Here is a 26,421-nt window from a genome sequence, read left to right as displayed (position 1 = left end):
CTGAACGGAAGAGGTTGACACAGCATGGTTCAAAGTAAAGTGAGGTGTGAGTCAAGGCTGCATTCTGTCACCATTTCTCTTCAATTTATATGCAGAAGATATTTTCAGGAACGTTGGATATGCAGAAAAAGAAGGAATCACAATTGCTGAACAAATCGTCAACAATCTTAAATACACAGATGATACAATATTGATAGCAACCAGCATAGATGGAATGAAGGACTTATTACGGAGTGTCAGGATGGAAAACTCAAACATTGGACTCCTACTCAATACAAAGATATTGACTACTGCCAGGTATAATGGGGACACATTTGAGATGGTCGGCATCGAACTGGAAGTTGTAAAGAACTTCAATCTACTTGGATCAATGACCACTTAAGATGCAGTGACGACACCGGAAGTCAATAGGAGAATAGCTATGGTCAAATCAACAATGAGGTCGCTGGACAAGGTCCTCAAATCAAGGAACATATCACTGGTGAATAAGATATATATAGTCTGGTCTTTTCTGTAGTAACATATGAATGTGAAACCTAGACAATAAAGAGACAAGACAGAAGAACAATCAATGCCTTTGAAATGTGGTGTTGGAGAAGGATGTTATTAATACCTTATTCACACTCCCTAGCCAAACTAAATTCACCATAGTCCCTCCACAACTTCTCAAAACATAACCCCACGTTAAACTCCTTGGCACCCAAATGCATCTCAAGGCCAACTGGTCCAGGAAGCCATTATCTATCCCCCATTTCCTTGAGATGGCTGGATTGTCATTGTAAATAAACACTTGTACCTCGTCCCCCCCATCTCATTGTAGATTGTAAGCTCTCATGAACAGGGTTGTCTTTTTTTTTTCCCCTCTAAATTTTGTATTTTCTATAACTGTTACTTGTTTGTATATGATCCTCCTGAATTGTAAAGCGCTGTGGAATATGTTGGCGCTATAGAAATAAAGATTATTATTCTTATTATTAGTTTCACTTTTTTCTATATGATTAGTAAGATGGGGTTCTAAATTCGTTATTCTCTTCCGAAATGTGTTGGGGTTTTTAAATGGAAATTTGTGTCACATGTTTATATAATAAAAGTTGGAAGTGCTTCAATCTACCCGACTGAGTATTGGACTTTGAGCCATTTGATGAGCATGCCACTGTGCACCAGATTTGGGAATGACAATCAATGGGTGCTGTGAACTGTTGAGAGTTGATCTAGTTTTGTATTTAAAAAAACCCAATATGTTGGGAAATATTTCATCATAAAAAAACCCCAAATGTATTGCTCGTCGAATTTTTTTTTTTTTTTTTAAAATGAACGACGTGTCAACGATGGATGATTTCGTGAGTATTTTCCATCGTTAACGGTCGTTCGTTGGTGTCACACGCAACACAGTCACTAACAATGCCGGATGTGCGTCACGGAATCCGTGACCCTGGCGATATATCGTTAGATACGTCGCTGCGTGTGACGGGGCATTTATTCTGCCAATCAAAATGTTGTGGCAAATCCTTACCATGCACCTTTTAAGATTTTTGGCAAAAGCCGCTTCAATACTATACTTTTGACTTCAGTTAAAATATAATATCCAATTATTATGGAAAATAAATAAAAGCAGATAATGTAAATATACTTTCAGAGCTTGTAGGCAAAAATAAGGACTTTTTAGAGAAAATGTTTCATGTTGAACTGAACATGCAATTTAATAGTGGCTGCAAAGTGGAATAAAAAGATATACTGTATATATTTTTTTAATACATATTTTTTTATTTTGCCTCTCTGCAGTGATGTTGGCAATCAAAGTATTTGCACATAATGAGTTAAGTCCAAGTGGGTGTTATAAGATAGCCACTAATACAGGGGAGAAGAAGTACACGTACTAGGTGCCAAATATTTTGAATACTAATATCTCCGCAATGGAGAGATGATATATATAAAAATGTTTTATTCCTCACTGCAGCCATTTTTACACTGTCTGAGCAGATGAAAATGAAAAATAGCTCCCCAGACGTGTCCATTATTAGATATTATTAATAAATTAATAGTTGAAGGTAAGTGTCCCTACACACTCTGTGAGTGTCCAGTCAGTGCTGGCACTCAGTGTAGGGACATACCCCTTTGACAAGAAGAATATTAACACCTAGTTGTCAGTTTATTTATATTTTCCTAAGGTGTTGTAGAGGGAATTCCAATAGATCCAAAGTCCAGCTGGAAAGATCATAGGCTTAAATGTGTATCTTAATGTCTTATTTTGAACTAGTGGTACATGCCGGAATCACACGTGGTAAAAGCAAACCTATGTGTTCCGACAGTACGGTATGTCTTACTCATACTTACCAAGAGTAATGCATGATGTGAAATGCGTAGGTTTGCTTTTACCACGTGTGATTCCTATATTTACCACTGTTTTAAAATGAGACAGTAAAGTATACATTTTTATCTCACTATTTTCCAGCTGGATTTTGGATCTCCTGGACTTCTTTTTGTTCTGTGCTTCTCTAACATGTCCTGGCCAAGAATTATCTATGGCTTACAATTAAATCCGGGGTAAGCTGACTCTCCCTATTTTTCCCTAGTAGAGGAAAAGTATTATCTAAATCACATTTTTCAGGAGTGATGGTAAATCTTCTTTTAAAGAATTTTAAACATAAGATTAATGGATCCCCCAAAATGCACAGTCACAAACTGGCAAGAAGCATATACCGGCAAACCTCCTCATCACTCAGATACTGAGTTCTGAAGTGTTAGTGGCTTATTATCCATTTAAACCAGGGTTAGGGAAACGCAGGCCGCTTGCCCTATGACCTTATCTGCAGGTAAGGCAGATTCCCAGGGGCAGCAGTTCTCGGGCCGCCGCCGTGGTCTTGCCTTTCGCCAGCCCTTTAAATCCCCACATGTGCTGCTTGCACGTACTAATAGGTTCTCTCACGCTGGCCAGTGCCAGTGTGCTGAGGACTTTGCCCATCCTTCAGTGCTGTGTGCCCGCCTTCCTGTGCTGTGTGCCCACCCTCCGGTGTTGTGTGCAACCGTCAGTGCTGCATGCTCCCCCAATGCTGTGTATCACCTTAGGTTTGTGTTTCCCCCCCCCAGTGATGTCTGTACTCCCACAAGTGCTGTGTGCCCCCTAGTGCTGTGCGCCCCAGTGATGTCTGTGCTCTGCAAGTGCTATGTGGCCCCAGTGATATCTGTGTTCCACAATTGCTGTGTGGCTTGTAGTGTTGTGTGTCCCCTCCAGTGCTGTGTGCATCCCCCTCAGTGCTGTATGCATCCCCCCAGTGCTGTGTGCATCCCCACCAGTGCTGTGTGCATCCCCACCAGTGCTGTGTGCATCCCCACCAGTGCTGTGTGCATCCCCACCAGTGCTGTGTGCATCCCCCCCAGTGCTGTGTGCATCCCCCCCAGTGCTGTGTGCATCCCCCCCAGTGCTGTGTGCATCCCCCCAGTGCTGTGTGCATCCCCCCAGTGCTGTGTGCATCCCCCCAGTGCTGTGTGCATCCCCCCAGTGCTGTGTGCATCCCCCCAGTGCTGTGTACCACCCCCGTGCTGTATAACCCCCAGTGCTGTCTGTGCCCCCCTAGAGATGTCTGTGCCACCCTAGATATGTCTGTGCCCCCCCTAGAGCTGTCTGTGCCCCCCTAGAGCTGTCTGTGCCCCCACTAGAGCTGTCTGTGCCCCCCCTAGAGCTGTCTGTGTCCCCCCTAGAGCTGTTTGTGCCCCCCTTAGAGATGTCTGTGCCCCCCTTGTGAGGTATGTGGCTGCCTAGGGATGTCTGTGCCTGCCCCCCTAGGGTTGTCTGTGCCCGCCTCCCCTAGAGATGTCTGTGCCCCACAGCCATGTTTATGCCTCCCAGTTAAGTCTGTGCCCCATCCCTTCTTATAATGTATATGCCCCCAGCATTTCCTGTGATGTGTATGCTCTCAGCTTCTCCTGTGATGTATATGCCCCAGCTTTTCCTTTTGATCTGTATGCCCCATGCCCTCCTGTAATATATACATCACATTGGAGATTATAGGGGCATATACATCACAGGAGGTGATGGAGCATATACATCACATTAGAGACGTTGGGGGCATATACATCACATTGTTGACGTTGGGAGCATACACATCACAGGAGACGTTAGGAGCTTATACATCACAGGAAGGGCTGGGGGCAATGGCATATACATCACAGGGGGGGCTGGGGGCATATACATGTCCCCAGCCTCTCGCGGAATGTATGTGTCTCCAGTGAGTTATATACAGCAATCCCAGCATCTGTTATGTGATGTATATGGTTTACCAATCTTATTATCACAAAGAGTTGACTGCACTCCACACCAAGACAAACCTAAAAAAGCACAGCCATGAGAAGCAACATAACTAGTATCACCAAACATCATGGCCTCACCAAAGAGAAGCCGCTCCAACCACCACAATAGGGGTGAGTTAATTAATTGTTTGACCAAATATAGCAGGGTCATTTTTACAGTGATAATTTTGTGCGTCCCCGAAAGTTGGTATAGATTTCCAAATGGCCCTTGGCAGAAAAAAGGTTCCCCACCCCTGATATAAATCATCAGCAATTTAGCTTTGGGGGGAGGGGTGGCTGCCCCAGGCGTCAAAGTTCACGTGGCTACAAAATTTTATATCTACTGTCAATTGAAGAAGTGCAGTTAGTGCTCACTCAGTGCTGCCTGTGCAGGGTGAAATGGGCGACATGAGTTTCTCAGCTTCTGGGCTCTGGCAACCGGAAGGGCAAAGCTCAGTATAATGAAGGAAGGTTGCCTTCTCACATTCACAAACTGGCGTAAATAACACATGCCAGCACGACTCTTCATCATTTAGGCAAAGGGTTCTTATGTTTTAGTAACTTACTATCTATATTAGCCACCAGAATAGTAGTGTGGGGGTGGTTGCCCCAGGTGTCAAAGTTTATGGAGCCACGATTTTGTGTCCTCTGTAAAATGAAGCAGTGCAGTGCTGCTTATGCAGAGCAGTAAGCAAGATTAGTGTCTCATCAGCTGCTGTGCTCTGCATAGCGGTGACTGAAATTCTAAAGTAAGCTTTGTCTTCTCAGTTGTTGCCTATGTAGAGTGTGGTAGACCATGAGAAAATGCTCTCGATTGCGGCACTTGTTATGAGCTGGCTTCCAGATGATGCAAGATGAGCAGCTGATGAATGAAGACTGTATTGGATCACGTGTCGTGTATATATGAGGGCAGCACACAAAATACATTCATTACTAACAGCTGCTTTATTATTTTTTCCTACCCTAACTAGAGTGCAGGGTAAAGCACCACTCCAGCTGGGTTTTTTTTATATAGCATCACTGGTGTGGTGCTTTGAATCTACAGTACGTTCCCAGCCCCCTGTCTTATACACTCCAGCCACCGTCTTCATCTGTTTCCAGCGTCGCTCCGATCGGTCTCCTGTGATTTGTGACCGGCTACTGCAGTATTTCATGGAGTGTCAAAGGTCACAACTCAATACATCTCTATGAGAGCCTTGTTAGGGTCTCATTCTGTGTTTCATTCTGGCTCTCATAGAGATGCCGTGGGAGCTTGTGACGTAACTTCTGACTTCCGGCCAGTCACAAGTTGTAATCACAAAATGGCGCAGCGGGACTGGCGCAGCATAGGTAAAAGGTGAAGACGCTAGAAGGTGAGTATATGACGGGCAGGGGCTTATATTTAAAGCACCACTCCAGCAGTGAAAAAAATACAAACGTTGCGTTGTAGTGGTGCTTTATGGCTAATGAATGGCATAGGCTTAGGACCAGAGAAACATGGATTTAGCAAAAAATGTAATTACTTTTAAACTTATTTTCAAATCTTTTTTATGTGATTTCAAGAAAAAGCAAAAAAACCCCTAGGTGATCAAAGTGCAATGTTTTCAGTATTTTCCTTAAATTACAATCAATGTACGGGTCCAATAACGGACTGGTGGGATGGACCCATACAGCCATAACAGTTCACAGATTAGCGGGTGCTAGCAACCCATGCTACACCACTGTAAGCCACCAACCCATCTGTAGGTGTGTAAAAGGTGGTTGTATGCATGGATTTTTCCTGACCCCATTGAAAAAAATAAAAAAATGTGTTTTCAGTCCCTGACACTTCTGCAGTTGTGAATTCACCCGAACAGCAGTGTCTTATAATAATTTTTATTTCTATAGTGGCAACATATTCCGCAGCGCTTTACAATTCAGAGGGGACATGTACAGACAATATGAGACAATACAAAATAACAAAATTTAGATACCAAGAGGAGTGAGGGCCTTCTCGTAAGCTTACAGTCTGAGGAAATAGGGGAAGCACAAAAGTTGGATGGGGGGAGAAAAGCTTGTCATATATGTGTAACACCCCGGGGTCGAGGGGGGTTTTAACCCGATACGTCGCCGGGCCGGGGGTGCATATTCTCTGCATCATCACAGGCTGGCTTGACCCGGTTTCGTGACCCCATGACGTACAGGAGTGAGAGGAAGGCAGTGTACGGGAGGAGGGATGGAGGATGAGGGCGGTAGTGACGTTGAGGAAAGTCTTTTTAGATCGTGACACCATCTGTGGTCCGCGGCCAGGGATGGGCCGCCGCTGCGGGTGCTGCTCTCCGGGGCTGATGGTAATGGTCGCCGCCGGGATGGTGTCACTCCCTCCTACAGGCGGAGCAGGGTTACCCCAGGGAGGATGACAGATGACGGAGGTGGTGGTAGTCCCCGTTGGTGCCGTCGTGCTGGACGACGGCGCCGGTAAAGGATAGGCAGGGGCTGTGGTTCCAGGTCTTTTAATCACAGATAGTTGAGGCGCTGCCCCAGAGTACCGATCTCTGCCACAATAGGCTCCAGCCAATCCCGGATAGTTGGCGGTCACCGCTGGTGCCCATGGAAGTCTTTCTAGTGAAGTGTCCCCCGTTTGCTATCCTGAACCCGAGCTGAGCCACCAGCTCCAAGCCACGAGCCCAAGTAGAGAGAGGAATGCGCAACTCCTGTTGTCTGTGTCAGATGTTAGCCCAAGCTGTGCTCGGGAAAGACTGCTCTAGTGAGATGGTTGCGCCTACTTCTTACCCCAAGTAGTGCCCGCCCCCAGTGGTTGTCCTAGCGACTGGGGAAGTCCCATGCTTCGTGATGGCTAACTACCCTGTCTGCCCTAGTCCACCCCCCTGTGGAAAGCACCTTGTTGTTTTGTGTGTGTGGTTTTGTGACGGCACTGACAGTTAACCCCTTCCTAACCCGGGATGGATATTACCCCTTAAAAGTGGTGAAATACTCTGTGTCGCCTGAAGCCCAGGGGTGCCACATATGGTCCAGCCATCAAAGTGATATGGGATTCAAAACCAGCTGTATGGTGACCAGCCAGAATTTATACAGGTACAGAGTGTAAAAAAGAACATGAACAGGAATGGAATCAGAAGATACAGGGACAGGAATTGGAAGAAAATTTTATGAAGGGCAGAAAGGGACTAGATTAGATGAGAGAGGTGAGGTGATAGGCTAATGTAAAGAAATGCGTTTTTAGGGCCTGCTTAAAGGTGTGGATGCTGGGAATTAATCAGATTTCTCTTGGTAGTGTGTTCCAGAGCATAGGCGCAGCTCGTGAGAAATCTTGAAGACAGGAGTGGGAAGTTCGAATTGTTGAGGATGTCAGTCTTAGGTCATTAGTAGTGTTGAGCGGACTCGAACTGTAAAAGTCCGGATCGGCGCGGTTTCAGCTTCCGATCCGGGTCCGACCTGTACCCGTGAGTCCGGCTGCACTATCCGGGTTCGTTTTTTTTCTTTTTTTTCTCTCTCTCTCTCTATCTCTCTCTCTCACACACTCACACTCACTCTCTCGCGTATAGTTCTGAAGTGTCTCAGTAATGCTGGTAGCCATCTTCACCCTCTCCTATGCCTTTTACCTGAATGGTCCTATTACTCTGTGGAGTGATCGGCCTTGATTGAGGATTGTCGTGTATTTCAGTTTGGGAGCTGCCCCCGCAGGGCACGGAGTCACTCCGAGTACTTGTAGTAATCCCTACTTCACTGTTCAGCTCTGCTCTGATGGAGGTAATGTCAAAGGTGTTAATGCGTGTTGTAGTTATTGCCGGAGCCCCAGAAGGAATTTGATAGAAAAGCAGCAAGTGTTACCGTAGCAACCTGATTATTTTTAAAGAACATTTCTATTTATAGGAAATAATCAGATCCCCGAATATGTATTTAGCCTTTGCTTTGTCCAAAGCCATTCTGTCCTGGCTGTAATGTGTGAAGGAGCTGTACAGTGTGCACAGAACACCGCAATCCAGCACACTGTGTGAGTTCTGTACAGGAGAGGTCATGCACCCAGTCAGTTTACAGATCATTATCCTGGAGCCAGAGAAAGCCGCACAGGCTGACAGATTGCTCCCGGGGTGGACTGGAAGGAGAAAAGGGGCCGAGATAGACAGGAGAGGTACTAGGCAATGCCACCAGTGCCGACCACTATTACCTCTGCTTGGTGCGGGAATGAATGGGCAGGATTCACAATTCTAGTCTGCTATTACAAACACTGTTAGGATTGGTTCTCATCAGGGAAAAGCGTGGACACTTATCTGAAAAGAAGACTACTGTAACAGACTTGAGAATAAAGAAGCCTTATTACAGCTACTGACAGAAAACACCGCATTATTTAAGAACCCCTTTACTATTATGCAGTGGTAAAGGGGCTCAACCCTTACTTGTTAATGTGACCCTTAAGTGTCTCCTTATTGGGGTCGTTCACCTGTAATCTGGGGAAGACCTGGTAGTTGGTGTTGATTTCACCGGCAGCGCCATCATAGGGAAACTAAGGTATTACACATTGTGGATAAACTGATCTAAGCATTTCTACTACTTCTAAGGCCACATACACACATTGAGTATTTGGTGAGTTTTTTACCTCAGTATTTGTAGCCAAAATCAGGAGTGGGACAATCAGAGGAAAAATATAATAGAAACACGAGCACCACTTCTGTATTTTTTTTTTAAACCCCCCCCCCCGGTTTACAAATACTGGGGTAAAAACTCATTAAATACCCAACGTGTGCAACGTGGCCTTAAAGAAGGTTTGTGCCTTATGATGGCAGGTAGTGTATCGTGCCTCCATTGTGAAGGTGAATTGCTTGTCGCTGTGCTCCATTTGTCAGTGATAATACATTTTTGTTGATATTAACCTTTTAGAATACTTTGCATAAAACCTCACCTTTGGGTAAGTGTACACTTATCGGGTAGTGCACCTTGCCTCTGTGCACTTGGCCTACAGTAGATGATGGGAGTTGTTCCTACTATATACTGTAACATTCCCATTAGCTGCCATTCATCAGACAGACCCCAAAAGTGTGTTCTTTTAGCCTTTGTCTGGCAAGTACAGTATGTGACTGCATGACTAACTGTATAGGAAAGCACAGCTGACTAGAGATGAGCGATGTTCGAGGTTTGAGGTTCGCCAATTTCATGTTCGAGTGATTTTGGGGGGTGCTCGAGATTGAACTCGAGCTTTTTGCTAAAAGCTCGACAGTTCGAGTTACGTTCGAGAACAATTCGATCACCAAAAGCAGGGCTTTTTACAGCTACAGTGTGCAGGGAGCCATCGCTGGCAGCTTGCGATAAGCTGGTAACCAATGTAAATATCAGGTATCCAAGCAAAGCGCTTTGCTTGGTAACCCGATATTTACCCTGGTTACGTGTGCAGGGAGCAGACACTTCCCCGCTCGGCTCCGCCCCCTCCTGCACTCGGCATATACACACACACACACACTCACACTCACCTGTTCCCAGCCATGCAGTCCCCGGCACCGACGTCCTCAACGCCACATGGCCCCGCTCTCCCTGACAGCAGCACTTGTCATGCCCTGCAGTGACCTGGGCTGACCTATTGATGTTCGCTCAGGTCACTGCATTGCTCTCCCAGCCAATGGGGAACATTCTGTTCTTCATTGACTGGGATAGTGACTATGGTATGGATCGTCATGGGAACCCCTTGGATTACAGCAGACCTGGATTTGTTTTTCTTTCTAATAAATTGGTGGAAAAGGGAATGTTTTGGGGAGTGTTTTTTCAAATAAAAATGTGTTTGTCGTCTATTTTTTTTTTTATTACTGACTGGGTTGGTGATGTCGGGTATCTGATAGACGCCTCACGAACCCCAGGGCTTGATGCCAGGTGACATTACACATCTGGTATTAACCCCATATATTACCCCGTTTGCCACCGAACCAGGGCACGGGATGAGCTGGGGCGAAGCACCAGGATTGGTGCATCTAATGGATGTGCCACTTCTGGGGCGGCTGCGGTCTGCTATTTTTAAGCTGGGGAGAGTCCAATAACCATGGACCTCCCTAGTCTGAGAATATCAGACCCCAGCAGTCTGCTTTACCTTGGCTTGGTGATCCAATTTTGGGGGGACCCCCACATGTTTTTTTTTTTTTTAATTATTTAATTTAAAATAACAGCGTGGGGTGCCCTCAGTTTTGGATTACCAAGGTGAAGCTGCCAGCTGTGGTCTGCAGGCTGCAGCCGTCTGCTTTACCCTAGCTGGCTATCAAAAATAGGGGGAACCCCACGTCATTTTTTTTTTTAAATGTATTTATTTTTTTTTGGCTAAATACAAGGCTAAGCACCCCTTAGTGCCACATGAAAGGCACCAAAGGGTGCAAAATTACAAAATGCAGGAGAGTGGGACATTGTGTCTTTCTGCCATTATAATGACAGAAAAGACTGATATGAAGTGTACAAGCACAGGAAAATCACCAGAGCGCTCTACGCTGTGAAAAGCAGTAGACAATGACACTGGATTGAACATGTGACCGCCTCATGTAGGTTAAAGCTATGGATCCTGGGTAAATTTATATATTTTCCCTCCTTCAGTTTTTTTGCAGTACGCAAAAAAACCAGAAGGCACACAGATGACATACGGACCGTATACGGAACGGAAACGGATGCCACACGGTTGCACCCGTGAAAAAAACGGACCGTTTTTTGCGGACCGCAAAAACGGATCGGTCGTGTGAATGTAGCCTTTTCTGATCTGTCGTTTATAAACAGCAGACATAAATAAGTGAATAGCGCCCCCCAGCATCAGAAAATCTCCGGGGTTTCAGGGGGTAGCTGAGACCCTGGAGATCATGATTCACGCCGTTTTTTCCGGTCCCCGCTCACGTGATCACAGGTATACACCGTATACCGATGATCACGTTACAGTAAATGACAGCGCCAGGAAAAAATTATTTAACTCCCATCTGGCATGAACAAACATGTCAGATGGGAGATAAATCTCCTCCCCGGTCCCCTCCGGTCCCCCGGTGTCGCCAAAGAGCCCCCCCCCCGACCCCCTCCCGGAAATCCAAGATAGCAGCGCGCCGGCCGCATTCACCCTACTCCTCTGATTTCTGTCGCATGTGCCATGACACATGCAACAGAAAACTCCTCCCCAGGCCCTGCCAGGTCACCCCCTATAACCCCACCGGTGTTCCCCGGTGTCCCACGGTACCTGTGCAGTGTTGATCCCCCGCGGCCCCCTCCTTCACAATAGACACTGCCGCATGCACATAGCGGCTGTCAGCTCAGCTTCCTGTGTTCAGACACAGTGAGTGGTGGTAACCATGCATCTGTAAGCTACTGCAATGCCCTGCTCATGAGGTAAGGAACATAGTTGATCAGGAGAGCTATGCTACATTTCCAAATGGAGGTATTTGATTTTATAGCTGCCCTGCTGAACGACTACCAAACATGAGTCTGTTATACGCCACAAGAAAACATGTCTAAATAGCGAGCTCTGTTGTTTAGTATTCATTCAGCTGGACAACTGGACTTAAAGGTGTATTCCATCTCCAAGATCCCAATATATAGTAGGTGGAATAGCAATAATATCAGCAAATACCAATATTTGGAAATGTAGAATAGTTCTCCTGATTAGGCATGCCCTTACCTGATGAGCAGGGCATTGCAGCCTTGGTAGCAACCATTACGACATGGACTCTGCTGCTGTGGACCCGGGGAGAGTGGGTGCAGATTCATTGCACCCACACTCCTCACGTGGAGGGTCTGCACTCCTAGAAAATAGGGGATACGTTCCCTGAGAGTGTCCCCCCATATTCTAGACGGTCCAGAGTCATTGTGGGACCCCCCTTTTTTTTTTCCTTACAATAAATTGGTGAAAGAGGGAATGTTTTAGGGAGTGTTTTTTTTCAAATACATTTTTTTTTTGTCTATTTTTTTTTGTTAGAACTGACAGTTTATGATGTCGGGTATCTGATAGACGCCATGACATCACAAACTGCTGGGTTTGATGTCAGGTGACCTTACAGCTAGTATCAACCCCATTTATTACCCCATTTGCCACCGCACCAGGGCACGGGATGAGCTGGGGTGAAGCGCCAGGATTGGCGCATCTAGTGGATGTGCCACTTCTGGGGTGCCTGCGGCCTGCTATTTTTAGGCTGTGAAGGGCCAATAACCATGGACCTTCCCACCCTGAGAATACCAGACCACAGCTGTCCGCTTTACTTTGGCTGGTGATCCAATTTGGGGGGGGACCCTACTTTTTTTTTTTGTAATTATTATTATTTATAAAATAATTATAAACAAGAGCCTGTGGTGACCTCCACATTGGGTCACCAACCATGGTAAAGCTGCCAGCTGTGGTTTTCAGGCTACAGCTGTCTGCTTTACCCTAGCTGGCTATGAAAAATGGGGGGGGCCCAACGTCATTTTTTTTTTTAACTATTTTTTTAAATAAAAAAAATTACTGGGCTTCCCTGTATTTTGATTGCCAGCCAAGGTAACACCACTCAGATGGGGGTGGCAACCCGTAGCTGTCTGCTTTGTCTGCGCTGAGAATCAAAAATACCGCGGAGCGCTACGTAATTTTTTTTAAAGATTTATTTTTACAGCACTGTGATGTCCAGCAATCAAAATACAGGGAAGCCCTTTTTGTTTTTAGTTATTTAAATTAGTAATTAAAAAAAATATATACAGTGCCTACAAGTAGTATTCAACCCCCTGCAGATTTAGCAGGTTTGATAAGATGCAAATAAGTTACAGCCTGCAAACTTCAAACAAGAGCAGGATTTATTAACAGATGCATAAATCTTACAAACCAACAAGTTATGTTGCTCAGTTAAATTTTAATACATTTTCAACATAAAAGTGTGGGTCAATTATTATTCAACCCCTAGGTTTAATATTTTGTGGAATAACCCTTGTTTGCAATTACAGCTAATAATCGTCTTTTATAAGACCTGATCAGGCCGGCACAGGTCTCAGAAGTTATCTTGGCCCACTCCTCCATGCAGATCTTCTCCAAGTTATCTAGGTTCTTTGGGTGTCTCATGTGGACTTTAATCTTGAGCTCCTTCCACAAGTTTTCAATTGGGTTAAGGTCAGGAGACTGACTAGGCCACTGCAACACCTTGATTTTTTCACTCTTGAACCAGGCCTTGGTTTTCTTGGCTGTGTGCTTTGGGTCGTTGTCTTGTTGGAAGATGAAATGACGACCCATCTTAAGATCCTTGATGGAGGAGTGGAGGTTCTTGGCCAAAATCTCCAGGTAGGCCGTGCTATCCATCTTCCCATGGATGCGGACCAGATGGCCAGGCCCCTTGGCTGAGAAACAGCCCCACAGCATGATGCTGCCACCACCATGCTTGACTGTAGGGATGGTATTCTTGGGGTCGTATGCAGTGCCATCCAGTCTCCAAACGTCACGTGTGTGGTTGGCACCAAATATCTCGATTTTGGTCTCATCAGATCAGAGAACCTTGAACCAGTCTGTCTCAGAGTCCTCCAAGTTATCATGAGCAAACTGTAGACGAGCCTTGACATGACGCTTTGAAAGTAAAGGTACCTTACGGGCTTGTCTGGAACGGAGACCATTGCAGTGGAGTACATTACTTATGGTATTGACTGAAACCAATGTCCCCACTGCCATGAGATCTTCCCGGAGCTCCTTCCTTGTTGTCCTTGGGTTAGCCTTGACTCTTCGGACAAGCCTGGCCTCGGCACGGGTGGAAACTTTCAAAGGCTGTCCAGGCCGTGGAAGGCTAACAGTAGTTCCATAAGCCTTCCACTTCCGGATGATGCTCCCAACAGTGGAGACAGGTAGGCCCAACTCCTTGGAAAGGGTTTTGTACCCCTTACCAGCCTTGTGACCCTCCACGATCTTGTCTCTGATGGCCTTGGAATGCTCATTTATCTTTCCCATGTTGACCAAGTATGAGTGCTGTTCACAAGTTTGGGGAGGGTCTTAATTAGTCAGAAAAGGCTGGAAAAAGAGATAATTAATCCAAACATGTGAAGCTCATTGTTCTTTGTGCCTGAAATACTTCTTAATTCTTTAGGGGAACCAAACAGAATTCTTGTGGTCTGAGGGGTTGAATAATAAATGACCCTCTGAATAAACTTTTCACAATTTAAAAAAAAAAAGAAATAACATTCTTTTTTGCTGCAGTGCATTTCACACTTCCAGGCTGATCTACAGTCCAAATGTCACAATGCCAAGTTAATTCCGAATGTGTAAACCTGCTAAATCTGCAGGGGGTTGAATACTACTTGTAGGCACTGTATATGGGCTCCCACTGCATTTTTTTGTATTGCTAGCTAAGGGTAATCCAAGCAGCTACTGGCTGCTACCCCCCACTGCTTGGTGTTACCTTCACTGGCAATGGAAAATCCAGGGAAGCATGTTTTATTTTTTTTTTGCCAAAAAAGTACAAAAAAAATGACGTGAGCTTCGCCATATTTTTGTATGCTAGCCAGGTACAGCAGGCAGTTACGGGCTGCCCCTAACCCCCAGCTGCCTATTTGTACCCGGCTGGGAACTAAAAAGATAGGGAAGCCCTTTTTTTAATTATTTCATGAATTTCGTGAAATAATTAAAAAAAAACAAAACGACGTGGGCTTCGCCCCATTTTTGTTTCCAGCCGGGTACAACTAGGCAGCTGGGGATTGGAATCCGCCGCACAGGTTAGCCCAAGCTTTCTGGGCCCCTCTGCTGCGAATTCCAGTTCGCAGCTGCCCCAGAAAATGGCGCTCTCACAGAAGCGCCATCTTCTGGCGCTGTATCCAACTCTTACAGCTGCCCTGATGCCGGTGGATTACTGGGTAATAATGAATTAATACTAGCTTTGTTTTACTAGCTAGTATTAAGTCAGAGATTCTTAATGTCAGGCAAGTTTGACCCGGCCATTAAGAATCTCCAATAAAGGGTTAAAAAAAGACACCACACAGAGAAAAAATACTTTAATAGAAATAAATACACAGACACACTTAGAGACTCCATGTTTATTACTCCCTCTTATCCCTCCACAATCCATGGTCTTCGGTCTTCTTTCTCCTTCAGCCCATGCAGCTCTGCTCCATCAGCAGCACTGCATGGGAGAAAGACGCTGCTGCTCCCTGTGCAGGCTTTTCACTCCGTGAGTGATCAGTGCTGCTGGCTGTTAGCGGTAACGTCACCGCTGACAGACGGGTTACCATAGCAATGGTGCTCCGATCACGTGATTCCTGGTGCCGCTGCGTGCTGTTAGCGGTGACGTCATCGCTAACAGGCGCGTTGCTATGGCAACGGTGATCTCCGTTATTGACCGGCTGTGTCAGCCAGTCAATAACGGAACGGGGAAGCAGAACGGGGAGTCGACCCTGTGCCAGAGCATGTCGCCAGTACACGGCGATACACAAACGTGCACCGTGTACCGGAGAGATGCACTGACAGGTCCTAGCATGACGTCAAAGCCATGTGACCAGTCTGTAGCCAATTAGATAATAGACACGTAACTGGTCACATACTATTTTGACATCACGATAGGTCCTGTCATCACTGCTGGTTACCGGGAGGACGCAGCGATTATCCGATGGAAAGCGGCGGGAGACAGAGTGCAGGACGCATCGCGGGGACAGGTAAGTGTTATGGCAATGTTTATTAACTGTATGTGTACATTTATAATGTGTTTTTATGTGTTTGTGATTGCCTCCCATTGTTTTCAATGGGGTTCGAGAGGTTCGTCGAACGGGGCACTGTTCAACGAACCGAACCGAACTCGAACTCTACGGGAGTGGCTCATCTCTACAGCTGACTGCATTTTCTCATACAGCGAGACACTGCATTATGTTTCTTACAATGGGTCCCTATAGTGGACAGATGCCTCAGCATCTATCCTGACTGTGCCCACTGTTAGGCTCTTACCACCAGAGCATAGGCTCCCGACAGTGGGCGCAGGCGCAGTGTATGATAGAGTAGAAAAATGCAGCAAACTACATAATTCTGTATGAGGGACACTACAATGAAACATATACAATATTTTTTTTACTGTTATTACAAAACGTCACTATGGTGGATGGATGCATCCGCATCCATCTTGACTGTGGTCACTGTTGTGTGAACCCAGCACAATATATTGTGTTTCCATTCCCTATAACTTTTAAAAGACTTGTCCAGCCACCTGAATTTTTAACAATCTCTTGTAAAATAGGAAAAGACTTAATATCTGGGTGCCCCCTTTTAATCCTGTTTCTTACCCTTCCTTGAGTCTCTCATCTCAGTCTGTTTTTGTTTCCATTCAATGTTAGTTTAAGCCTCTTAGCTTTATCATTAGTGAGTCTCAGCAGCGTGTGACTCTGCCCCCTTATGCGATTAGCAGGTTCTGGCTATAAAAATGTATAGTGAAAGCCTGGGGTGGGTGGTGGCAGCTCTCCTAGCACTGCTACATGACAAAATCTCAAATCTTGGTTTATGACAAAACAGCTGCACCCAGTAATCTAAGTGATACATCATTGAACTCTGGATCTCTTTGCCTGCTTCATGCTGCTCTCAGATGAGGTGGCAAAATCCTGCTGGCAGATTCCTTGTAAATGGTTTGTCTAGGATTAAAAAATCATAGCTCCTTTTGTTATTTTATTTTTTTAAGACACCACGCTATCCCTGAACATAGGCAATGCTAGGTATCACAGCTCCTTCCAGTACAATGTACCACTCATAACTCACATCAGGGGTGGCAATGTTTCTGAAAGAAAGCAGCCGTCTTTTCTAAAACCTGGAAAAGCCCTTTACGTCAGGACAGTGGAGATTTGTGATGCTGTGTTTACATCACTGAGGATTAGCCAGACTGACAAATTACAACAGACCCTCAGCTGTGAGCAGGGGACCAAGAATGATTTTCTACCTCTGAATGTAACAAATATTTTCATTAACGAAGGGGGAGTAGGTATTGTTGAACCAGCAGCTAGGATTTCTGTATAAATGTATTAGAAAGTTGTACAGCTTTTTACTGTGCAAAAGTAACAGTTTGAGAAGCTGAGTTTATATTACGGACTCATACAAGCCTATGTTGGTGCACTAATTCATGTGAATAGCAGGCATTACCTACACATGTCCGTAACATTAAGCTCTTATCTGAACTTATCCTAACACCGCATGTTGTTTAGAGTTTATTAACGAGGTCACTCAGGCACCCAAATATGTGCACCATACAGTAAGGTAAAGAAAAAAACTACTGAATAGAGATGAGCAAGCACCACCGTACTCGTAACGAGCAGTTGGACTCTCGGATGGGCTCGACTCGTGTACCCGAGTATAATGGAAGTCATCAGGAAACTTGAGCATTTTTACGGAAGATCTTCTTCATTCACTTCCATTATACTCGTTACTCATGTTGCGTCCATTCATGCGTCCGACCTGATCGTTTCGAGTATCGAGCACCTGAGCGTGGTAGAGCTCACTCATCACTAGAATTGAGCACCCGAGCATGGTAGTGCTCGCTCATCACTACTATCGCGCACCCAAGCATAGTAGTGTTCGTTCCTCACTAGTACAGGGCACCCGAGCATGGTAGTGTTCGTTCCTCACTAGTACAGGGCACCCGAGCATGGTAGTGTTCGTTCCTCACTAGTACAGGGCACCCGAGCATGGTAGTGTTCGTTCCTCACTAGTACTGAGCATGGTAGTGCTTGCTGAACACTAGTGACCATAGAAGAGCACACCTAAGGCAGCTATACAAAAGATCCCTCCTAATAACTTCCTATACTCCTATGATTCCTGGACCATGCTGGATTCAAACTGAGCAGAAAACATTTCCATTTTGGTAAATCTACTATGTACAGTCAGGGCCAGAAATATTTGGACAGTGACACAAGTTTTGTTATTTTAGCTGTTTACAAAAACATGTTCAGAAATACAATTATTTATATAATATGGGCTGAAAGTGCACACTCCCAGCTGCAATATGAGAGTTTTCATATCCAAATCGGAGAAAGGGTTTAGGAATCATAGCTATGTAATGCATAGCCTCCTCTTTTTAAAGGGACCAAAAGTAATTGGACAAGGGACTCTAAGGGCTGCAATTAACTCTGAAGGCGTCTCCTTCGTTAACCTGTAATCAATGAAGTAGTTAAAAGGTCTGGGGTTGATTACAGGTGTGTGGTTTTGCATTTGGAAGCTGTTGCTGTGACCAGACAACATGCGGTCTAAGGAACTCTCAATTGAGGTGAAGCAGAACATCCTGAGGCTGAAAAAAAAGAAAAAATCCATCAGAGAGATAGCAGACATGCTTGGAGTAGCAAAATCAACAGTCGGGTACATTCTGAGAAAAAAGGAATTGACTGGTGAGCTTGGGAACTCAAAAAGGCCTGGGCGTCCACGGATGACAACAGTGGTGGATGATCGCCGCATACTTTCTTTGGTGAAGAAGAACCCGTTCACAACATCAACTGAAGTCCAGAACACTCTCAGTGAAGTAGGTGTATCTGTCTCTAAGTCAACAGTAAATAGAAGACTCCATGAAAGTAAATACAAAGGGTTCACATCTAGATGCAAACCATTCATCAATTCCAAAAATAGACAGGCCAGAGTTAAATTTGCTGAAAAACACCTCATGAAGCCAGCTCAGTTCTGGAAAAGTATTCTATGGACAGATGAGACAAAGATCAACCTGTACCAGAATGATGGGAAGAAAAAAGTTTGGAGAAGAAAGGGAACGGCACATGATCCAAGGCACACCACATCCTCTGTAAAACATGGTGGAGGCAACGTGATGGCATGGGCATGCATGGCTTTCAATGGCACTGGGTCACTTGTGTTTATTGATGACATAACAGCAGACAAGAGTAGCCGGATGAATTCTGAAGTGTACCGGGATATACTTTCAGCCCAGATTCAGCCAAATGCCGCAAAGTTGATCGGACGGCGCTTCATAGTACAGATGGACAATGACCCCAAGCATACAGCCAAAGCTACCCAGGAGTTCATGAGTGCAAAAAAGTGGAACATTCTGCAATGGCCAAGTCAATCACCAGATCTTAACCCAATTGAGCATGCATTTCACTTGCTCAAATCCAGACTTAAGACGGAAAGACCCACAAACAAGCAAGACCTGAAGACTGCGGCTGTAAAGGCCTGGCAAAGCATTAAGAAGGAGGAAACTCAGCGTTTGGTGATGTCCATGGGGTTCCAGACTTAAGGCAGTGATTGCCTCCAAAGGATTCGCAACAAAATATTGAAAATAAAAATATTTTGTTTGGGTTTGGTTTATTTGTCCAATTACTTTTGACCTCCTAAAATGTGGAGTGTTTGTAAAGAAATGTGTACAATTCCTACAATTTCTATCAGATTTTTTTGTTCAAACCTTCAAATTAAACGTTACAATCTGCACTTGAATTCTGTTGTAGAGGTTTCATTTCAAATCCAATGTGGTGGCATGCAGAGCCCAACTCGCGAAAATTGTGTCACTGTCCAAATATTTCTGGACCTAACTGTATAAACCATGTATGAACATAGCCATAATGTGAATAAGATAATGTGGACAGTCTTGGCTGAAATTTTAGGCTTTCATATTCTAAAGTAATTAACCCAGAAAATGTTTTTTTGTTTTTTTTTTACTAGGAATTGTGGTACTTGGAATAAATCGACCGCACGCGAAAAATGCAATCAGTAAAGGTCTGGTGAAGTCGGTAAGTGGGGAATTTTTCAGTCCTGTTTGTGTTGTTAATCATCAATTTCTGAATATTTTTTTACATGGTCATTTCCTAATTTTTTTCTATGTATAACAGAACTTTTGGGGGCATTAATGTAACCAAAATTTGGTGCATTCTGGGTAGCCCAAGTCATACAATCTGGAACCAACGGTCACATGTAAGCTCACTCAATTCCCACTATAATTTACACCAATTTTTGGAGTAACTGGTAAATCCTTTGCTGTGGTGGTGGAAGAAGGCGAAAAACCTTTAGAGTTTTTAGCTACACGCCCCAGGTAACCCCGGCATTACTTCAGTGACCAAGCTTCCTGCATGAATTTGGTGGCAGAGCTTTGTATTGCATTCATGGAAAGACTCTTCCTAATAACATACTATGAAGGGGTTTGGACAAATAAGCACGTTTTGCTAATTGAAGGTGCTTAGAAATGTATTTATAATGACAATTTTGTATTCTTGGAGAACCTCTTTATACTCTCATTAACTACTAAAAGACATAGATGTAAATGTTACCTGTTATAATCCACCTATACCACATGGCGCTATATACTGTTGTTGTCTTTGCTTTATTATTTGTAGAATATGCACATCATAGAAGGTAATTGCATAGCAACAACCATAGGTTTTAGCCTGCAATGGTGGTGACCTTGTTACAGGGAATTGTTCATGGTTTTGTATATAAAAATGATATAAAAAAAGCTTGTACATCTCTGTCTCTCCTTGTGTGATCCTGGTGGTTGGTCCTTTAAAGAGGTCCAACCAGCAGGGTTTTGCTATATGAGGTAAAGGCAGTGACATACAGGCAGTAATATGCTGAATCCAGGCATAGCTGTTATAGAAAGATCCGATGCTTGGTTGATTAAAAATCTTTAAAGTTGCAGGAATTCACTGCACTTTGACTGGTGCAATGGAGGCGGGTCTTTGTGGGTCGGGTCCTCGTGTTTATTCCTTCTCCTCCTGTCTTGCCCCCTTTTCTGTATTTGAATATAATGCCGCACTGCCATTGCTGTTGGTGGTGCGTGCGCTTTGCCACAGTACTCAGGTCTTCATTAAAATTGCACCGGAGTCCACGTATGTGCGTACCGCAATCTCTGGCGCCATTTTATTGAACACACTGCGGTGAAGACCATGAGAAGCATCGGTGCGTCGCCAGTTTTTGTTTATTTTTTTTGTTTTTTTTTTTACAACTGTCATTATAGCCAGATGAGAGCTTGTTTTTTTTGGTGAGATGTTTTGAATTCTACCATTCACTTTCCCGTATAATATGCTAATAAACAGTAAAAAAAATTAATTGCCGTTGTGATGAAATAGTGAAAAAACTTTCCCTATGAATGAGGGTAAAAAAGATTTATTGTAACAAGGTGACTATAATTTAATTTTTACAAACCTATATAAATATGCATAGTGCTGACCAAGGTAGAAGGTCTTTAACCCCTTAACGACCCATGACGTACTGGGTACGTCATTGATCGTGTGCCGGTAAGCCCCGCCCCCTGCCGCCGGAAGGCGGCGGCGATCCGCGCACATATCAGCTGTTATCAACAGCTGACATGTGTGCCTGCTAGCTGCGGGTGGAATCGCTTCCACCCGCGGCCATTAACCCCTTACATTTCGCTGCCAAAATCTTGGCAGCGATATGTATATGGGCGCCGCCATGACAGTTACTTACCCCGCCCCCACCGGAAGTCACGTGACATGATCACGTGACTTTCGGCGGTTGCCATGGTAGCACAGGGTCATGTGATGACGCCTGTGGCTAACATGACTCACTTCCTCTCAATGCCGGAATACAGCCGGCATTGAAAGTGAAGCAGCAAATCTGCAGTTCTCAGCTCTGTAGCTGAGATCTGCAGATAGTGCAGAGCGATCGGATTGCTGATCGCTATAGCCCCCTAGGGGAACTAGTAAAATAAAAAAAAAAGTTAAAAAAAAAGTTTTAAAAAATTAAAAAAAAATAAAAAAACCTTAAAGTTCAAATCACCCCCCTGAAAATTAAAGGGTTAAAAAAATAAAAAATACACACATATTTGGAATCGCCACGTTCAGAAATGCCCGATCTATCAAAATATAAAATCAATGAATCTGATCAGTAAACGGCGTAGCGGCAAAAAAATTCCTAACGCCAAAATTACGTTTTTTGGTCGCCGCACATTTTGCGCAAAATGCAATAACAGGCGATCAAAACGTAGCATCTGCGCAAAAATGGTACCGTTAAGAACGTCAGGTCGAGACGCAAAAAATAAGCCATCACTGAGCCTCAGATCCTGAAAAATGAGAACGTTACGGGTTTTGGAAAATGGCGCAAAACGTGCGCCACGTTTTTTGGACAAGCTTGTGAATTTTTTTTAACCCCTTAGATACAAGTAAACCTATACATGTTTGGTCTACAAACTCGCACCGACCTGAGGCATCACATAGATACCTCAGTTTTACCATATAGTGAACACGGTGAATAAAATATCCCAAAAACTATTGTACGATCCCACTTTTTTGCAATTTTTCCGCACTTGGAATTTTTTTGCCGTTTTCCAGTACACTATATGGTAAAACTTATGGTTTCATTTAAAAGTACAACTCGTCCCGCAAAAAACAAGCCCTCATATGGCAAGATTGATGGAAATATAAAAAAGTTACGCCTCTCGGAAGAAGGGGAGCAAAAAATAAAAACGCAAAAACGGAAAGTGCCCGGGGGCTGAAGGGGTTAATGTGAAAAAGCATCAGCAACTCTGTATTTTCACTTCAAGCAGAAAAACCAAACCTGACCATTGTCTGACATTCCAGTAAGTCCATTTTACCCCACCCACATACCCCCAAACCGTAAAACGCTAAGCCAGTATACTAACCTCGCCCAGCCCTTTATATGTGCCCACACAATATTATTCTCCTAGGGAAGCCCATTAGTGTTCCCACACAGTGTGGCACTCCTTTCATGATCCACACAGTATTCACCACACACAGTATGATGGCCCCAACAGCACATTCCCGCCACAGAGGATGACGTCCCCTTACTAAATTTCCCCCCACATAGTCCGATGCCCCCACACACAGTATTGGGCCACCTAATTCCCACCACACACAGTAAAATACCCACATCGTGCACCTTATATAGTATGATGCCCCCAAAGCACATTCCCTCTGCAGTCTGATGCTCCACAATGCGATATTTCCCCTCCTCACAGTAGAAGGCCCTCATAGTGCCCACCATCCACAGTGTAATGTTCCTACAGTATTTTCACCACTGTCTGATGCTCCCCATACACACAGTACTACTACATCATTATTTGTACATCTAAACACACACACAAGTATAACTCTGCAGCACCAACACACACAAATATAATACAGACAATATGTCTTGCTTGTGTCCTGCTCTTCTACTTGGCAGCCTAGTCCCATGACCTGAGAAGCAGGACTTTCAATCTTTACATAGACTTAACCGTGGATGAGAGACCTGTCTGCTTCAGCTATATGTGTGTTTGAGGACACATATGCAACTGAAGTTGGGATACACCTTATTCTTCCCAGGAGAATGGAGCAGCTCCACAAATTCAGGATAGTCCAGCTGGATCTCAGACTTGGGTTTGGAGGTACGCACTCATTCTTAGTATTTAGGTCTCCATAGACTTAACAGGTTAATCTCAAGTTCTCTAAGCAGCCCACAGCTTTCCAGTCTCTTTCATTCTTTTGTTGCTAGGGGCCAGGCACTCCTTCTTATGGGACAGTTCTGATTCGGTACCTTCATCCTATTACTAAGCCTATAACACTATGACACATTAATGGTCTGTCACTGCTTGTTCCAAATCTTCACTGTTATCACTATATTTGCATATAAAAATAATGTAGACTTTGAACAAGCCCACAGCTGGAGAGAAATCTCCTGATAGAGATGGGAGGAGGGGTGAATTGTGATTTTGCAATACCGATAACAGGTCAAGAGCTGAAATAGAGATAGGGGAGTAGGTAATTGCTACATAGGAATTAATGGGCTACAGAGAGGTGTCTGGCATCTCAGGACTCCTCGACTGGAATATAGACTGCAAACTTGGCGAGGCTGTTGTGGGAACTAACTGTACTAATTTCATATCATGAGCATACCCCTTTAATAGCATCTTTAACCCTAGAACGCATACCTGGGGCCTCGCACGCCTGCTAGAATACTTGTTTTCTATTGTAGATTTCTATGGTTGCGCATTCTAGGGTTAAAAAGTCACATCTGCCCCCCTGCCTTATATGTGTTAATGGTCTGTCGCTGTCATTGCCTAAAATATAACTCTAAGATGTGGTCTCTTCAGTGTTGAGTCCTTCTTTACTATTGGTTAATTTGTTAAGCTATACTATAGAGTGGATGCTAATATCTCAAGTTTTATACTGTTTTATTCTGTAATGTTAAAAATTCTATAAAAACTTTAATAAAAAAAGTCACATGAAGTTCTGTTGGTAAAATGAAAACGACAGTTAATCTGGCTGTGTATAAGATGGAGGACAAGGATCTCTTCCAACTCCCCCATACACATGAGTGTTTGAGTAGTCGGAGTATTCATGTGTTTTCAGTGGGGAGGATTAAGCCATGATTAGACACCTCTGGCGTTCTTTCTCCTCTGAAAATCAAGGGATAGGATTAATTAGTGATCCAATGTGTATGGGAGGCCTGATGATACTCCCCTTATGGCAATTGTCATTAAAAATAGTGATAGGATATTATGCCGTATCTGTCTGTTTAGTTTCTTTCTATGAATTAAAGCTTAACTTTTGTTTTAATCGATAAATCAACAGTACACATAAAATTAAGCAACTTTGTAATGAATCTTTTCAGACAAATTTGCTTCTTTCTTCTCCTAGACTGATCTTACATTCTGAATTCCCGGGTAACATCTGTCTTCAGTGAACACAGATCTTTATATTATAGAGATACAAGATGACAGTTGGTTATTATAAGATTCTATCTATTGTAGAATTGAGAGGCAAGGAGGAGCTAGAGGCCGAGCTCCTTCCTCTCCCCTCCTTTCTGCATAGAATCTTATAATAACCAACTGCCATCTCCTGTCTCAGTAATCTAAAAATCTGTATTCACGGAGGACAGATTTTACCTGGGAGTTGAGAATTTTGAGAAGGAGAGAGCCTAGGAGGAGAATGAAACAAATTTGTTTGATCATATAAATTACAAAGTTGCTTTTTTCAGGTATACTATTGATTTAGGAAATATAAATAAAGCAACGGTCAGGCTTTAAATAATTTTACAAGTGTTTGTATAGCTTAAGCTGGGAGGATAGCTGGTTGTAATAGTCAGACATCTATCTCCCACCTTGGACTCCTGTAGATTACTTCTAATGCCTGCTGTACACGAGTCAACCGATCGTGCGATTTCACGATTGATCGTACCCGCCCCCATCGTTTGTGCGTCACGGGAAAATCGCTGCCCGTGTCGCACAAAGTCGTGACACCCCCCTCACACATACTTACCTGCTGAGCGACCTCGCTGTGGGTGGCGAACATCCTCTTCCTAAAGAGGGAGGGACTTTCGGCGTCACAGCGTCGTCAAACAGCCGCCGGTCAATAGAAGCGGAGGGGCGGAAATGAGCGGGACGTAAACATCACGCCCACCTCCTTCCTTCCGCATAGCCGCCGGGAGCCGCGGGACACAGGTAAGCTGTGTTCATCGTTCCCGGGGTGTCACACGGAGCGATGTGTGCTGCCCCGGGTATGATGAACAACCGGCGCGATTTTAATTAAACAATTTTATGAAACAGAGCGACGAGTACGCGACTCACGATTTGTGAGCGATACTGCGTCGCTCGGAGGTGTCACACGAGACGACGTCGTGAACGATGCCGGATGTGCGTCACGAAAACCGTGATAGCTCGTCTCGTGTAAAGCACCCTTTAGACTTACCGTAATTCTTTTCATTTTGTAGATGCTAAAGGCTGTTGATTCTCTGAAGAGTAACAACAAGGTGAGGACTGTAATCCTGCGGAGTGAAGTCCCTGGAGTGTTCTGTGCAGGTACGCAACCAATGAAACTGACATTTCATCTTTATAACAGTATATGGACATTAGCTCATCTTTAGCGCAAAGAAAGCTGTTATGCCAAACAATGCAAAGACTTTTCCGAAAGGAAGAGATTGAGCTACAGACATCTGTTGTGGGGCTCTTTTCCTTTTATTACAGGGCTGTTTGTTGGCTGTGGATGCAGTTCAGGGGATACTGTATGTCATTGAAGCAACACTTGGTGGTGTCTCTTTAACGTCAATACTCGTTTGGGAAAAACATTGTTTACAATCCCCTTGTTTTCTAGCGATCTATGGAGGCTAGTGATATTCAATGAAAATTAAGAAAAGTATCTCATACCAGACAAACCACAGCCTCATCTGAAAGGAAGTCCATCTGTGGCTGTTTCTTGGTTTGTGCAGCACAAGGTGTGAGGGCATAGCGTGCGCATAGAGCTGTATACATTACACACTGGGCAGCCCACACATGGTAGAATGGTGACAGAGGCCGCAAG

At 44.3% G+C, this 26,421-nt stretch overlaps 1 protein-coding gene across 1 annotated transcript in view; it reads left to right on the top strand.

The window, feature by feature from the left end:
- Positions 1 to 26,421, top strand: part of AUH (AU RNA binding methylglutaconyl-CoA hydratase) — a 337,001-nt gene that overhangs the window by 24,588 nt on the left and 285,992 nt on the right. The window contains exons 2-3 of the mRNA XM_075340685.1: positions 19,835 to 19,902; positions 25,835 to 25,922. Of these exons, the coding sequence (XP_075196800.1) occupies positions 19,835 to 19,902; positions 25,835 to 25,922 (156 nt within the window). The remainder of the gene's footprint in view (positions 1 to 19,834; positions 19,903 to 25,834; positions 25,923 to 26,421) is intronic.

This window comes from Anomaloglossus baeobatrachus, chromosome 1 (assembly GCF_048569485.1).
Source record: "Anomaloglossus baeobatrachus isolate aAnoBae1 chromosome 1, aAnoBae1.hap1, whole genome shotgun sequence".
Classification (NCBI taxonomy): domain Eukaryota; kingdom Metazoa; phylum Chordata; class Amphibia; order Anura; family Aromobatidae; genus Anomaloglossus; species Anomaloglossus baeobatrachus.
This window is presented reverse-complemented; position numbering and strand designations above follow the sequence as displayed.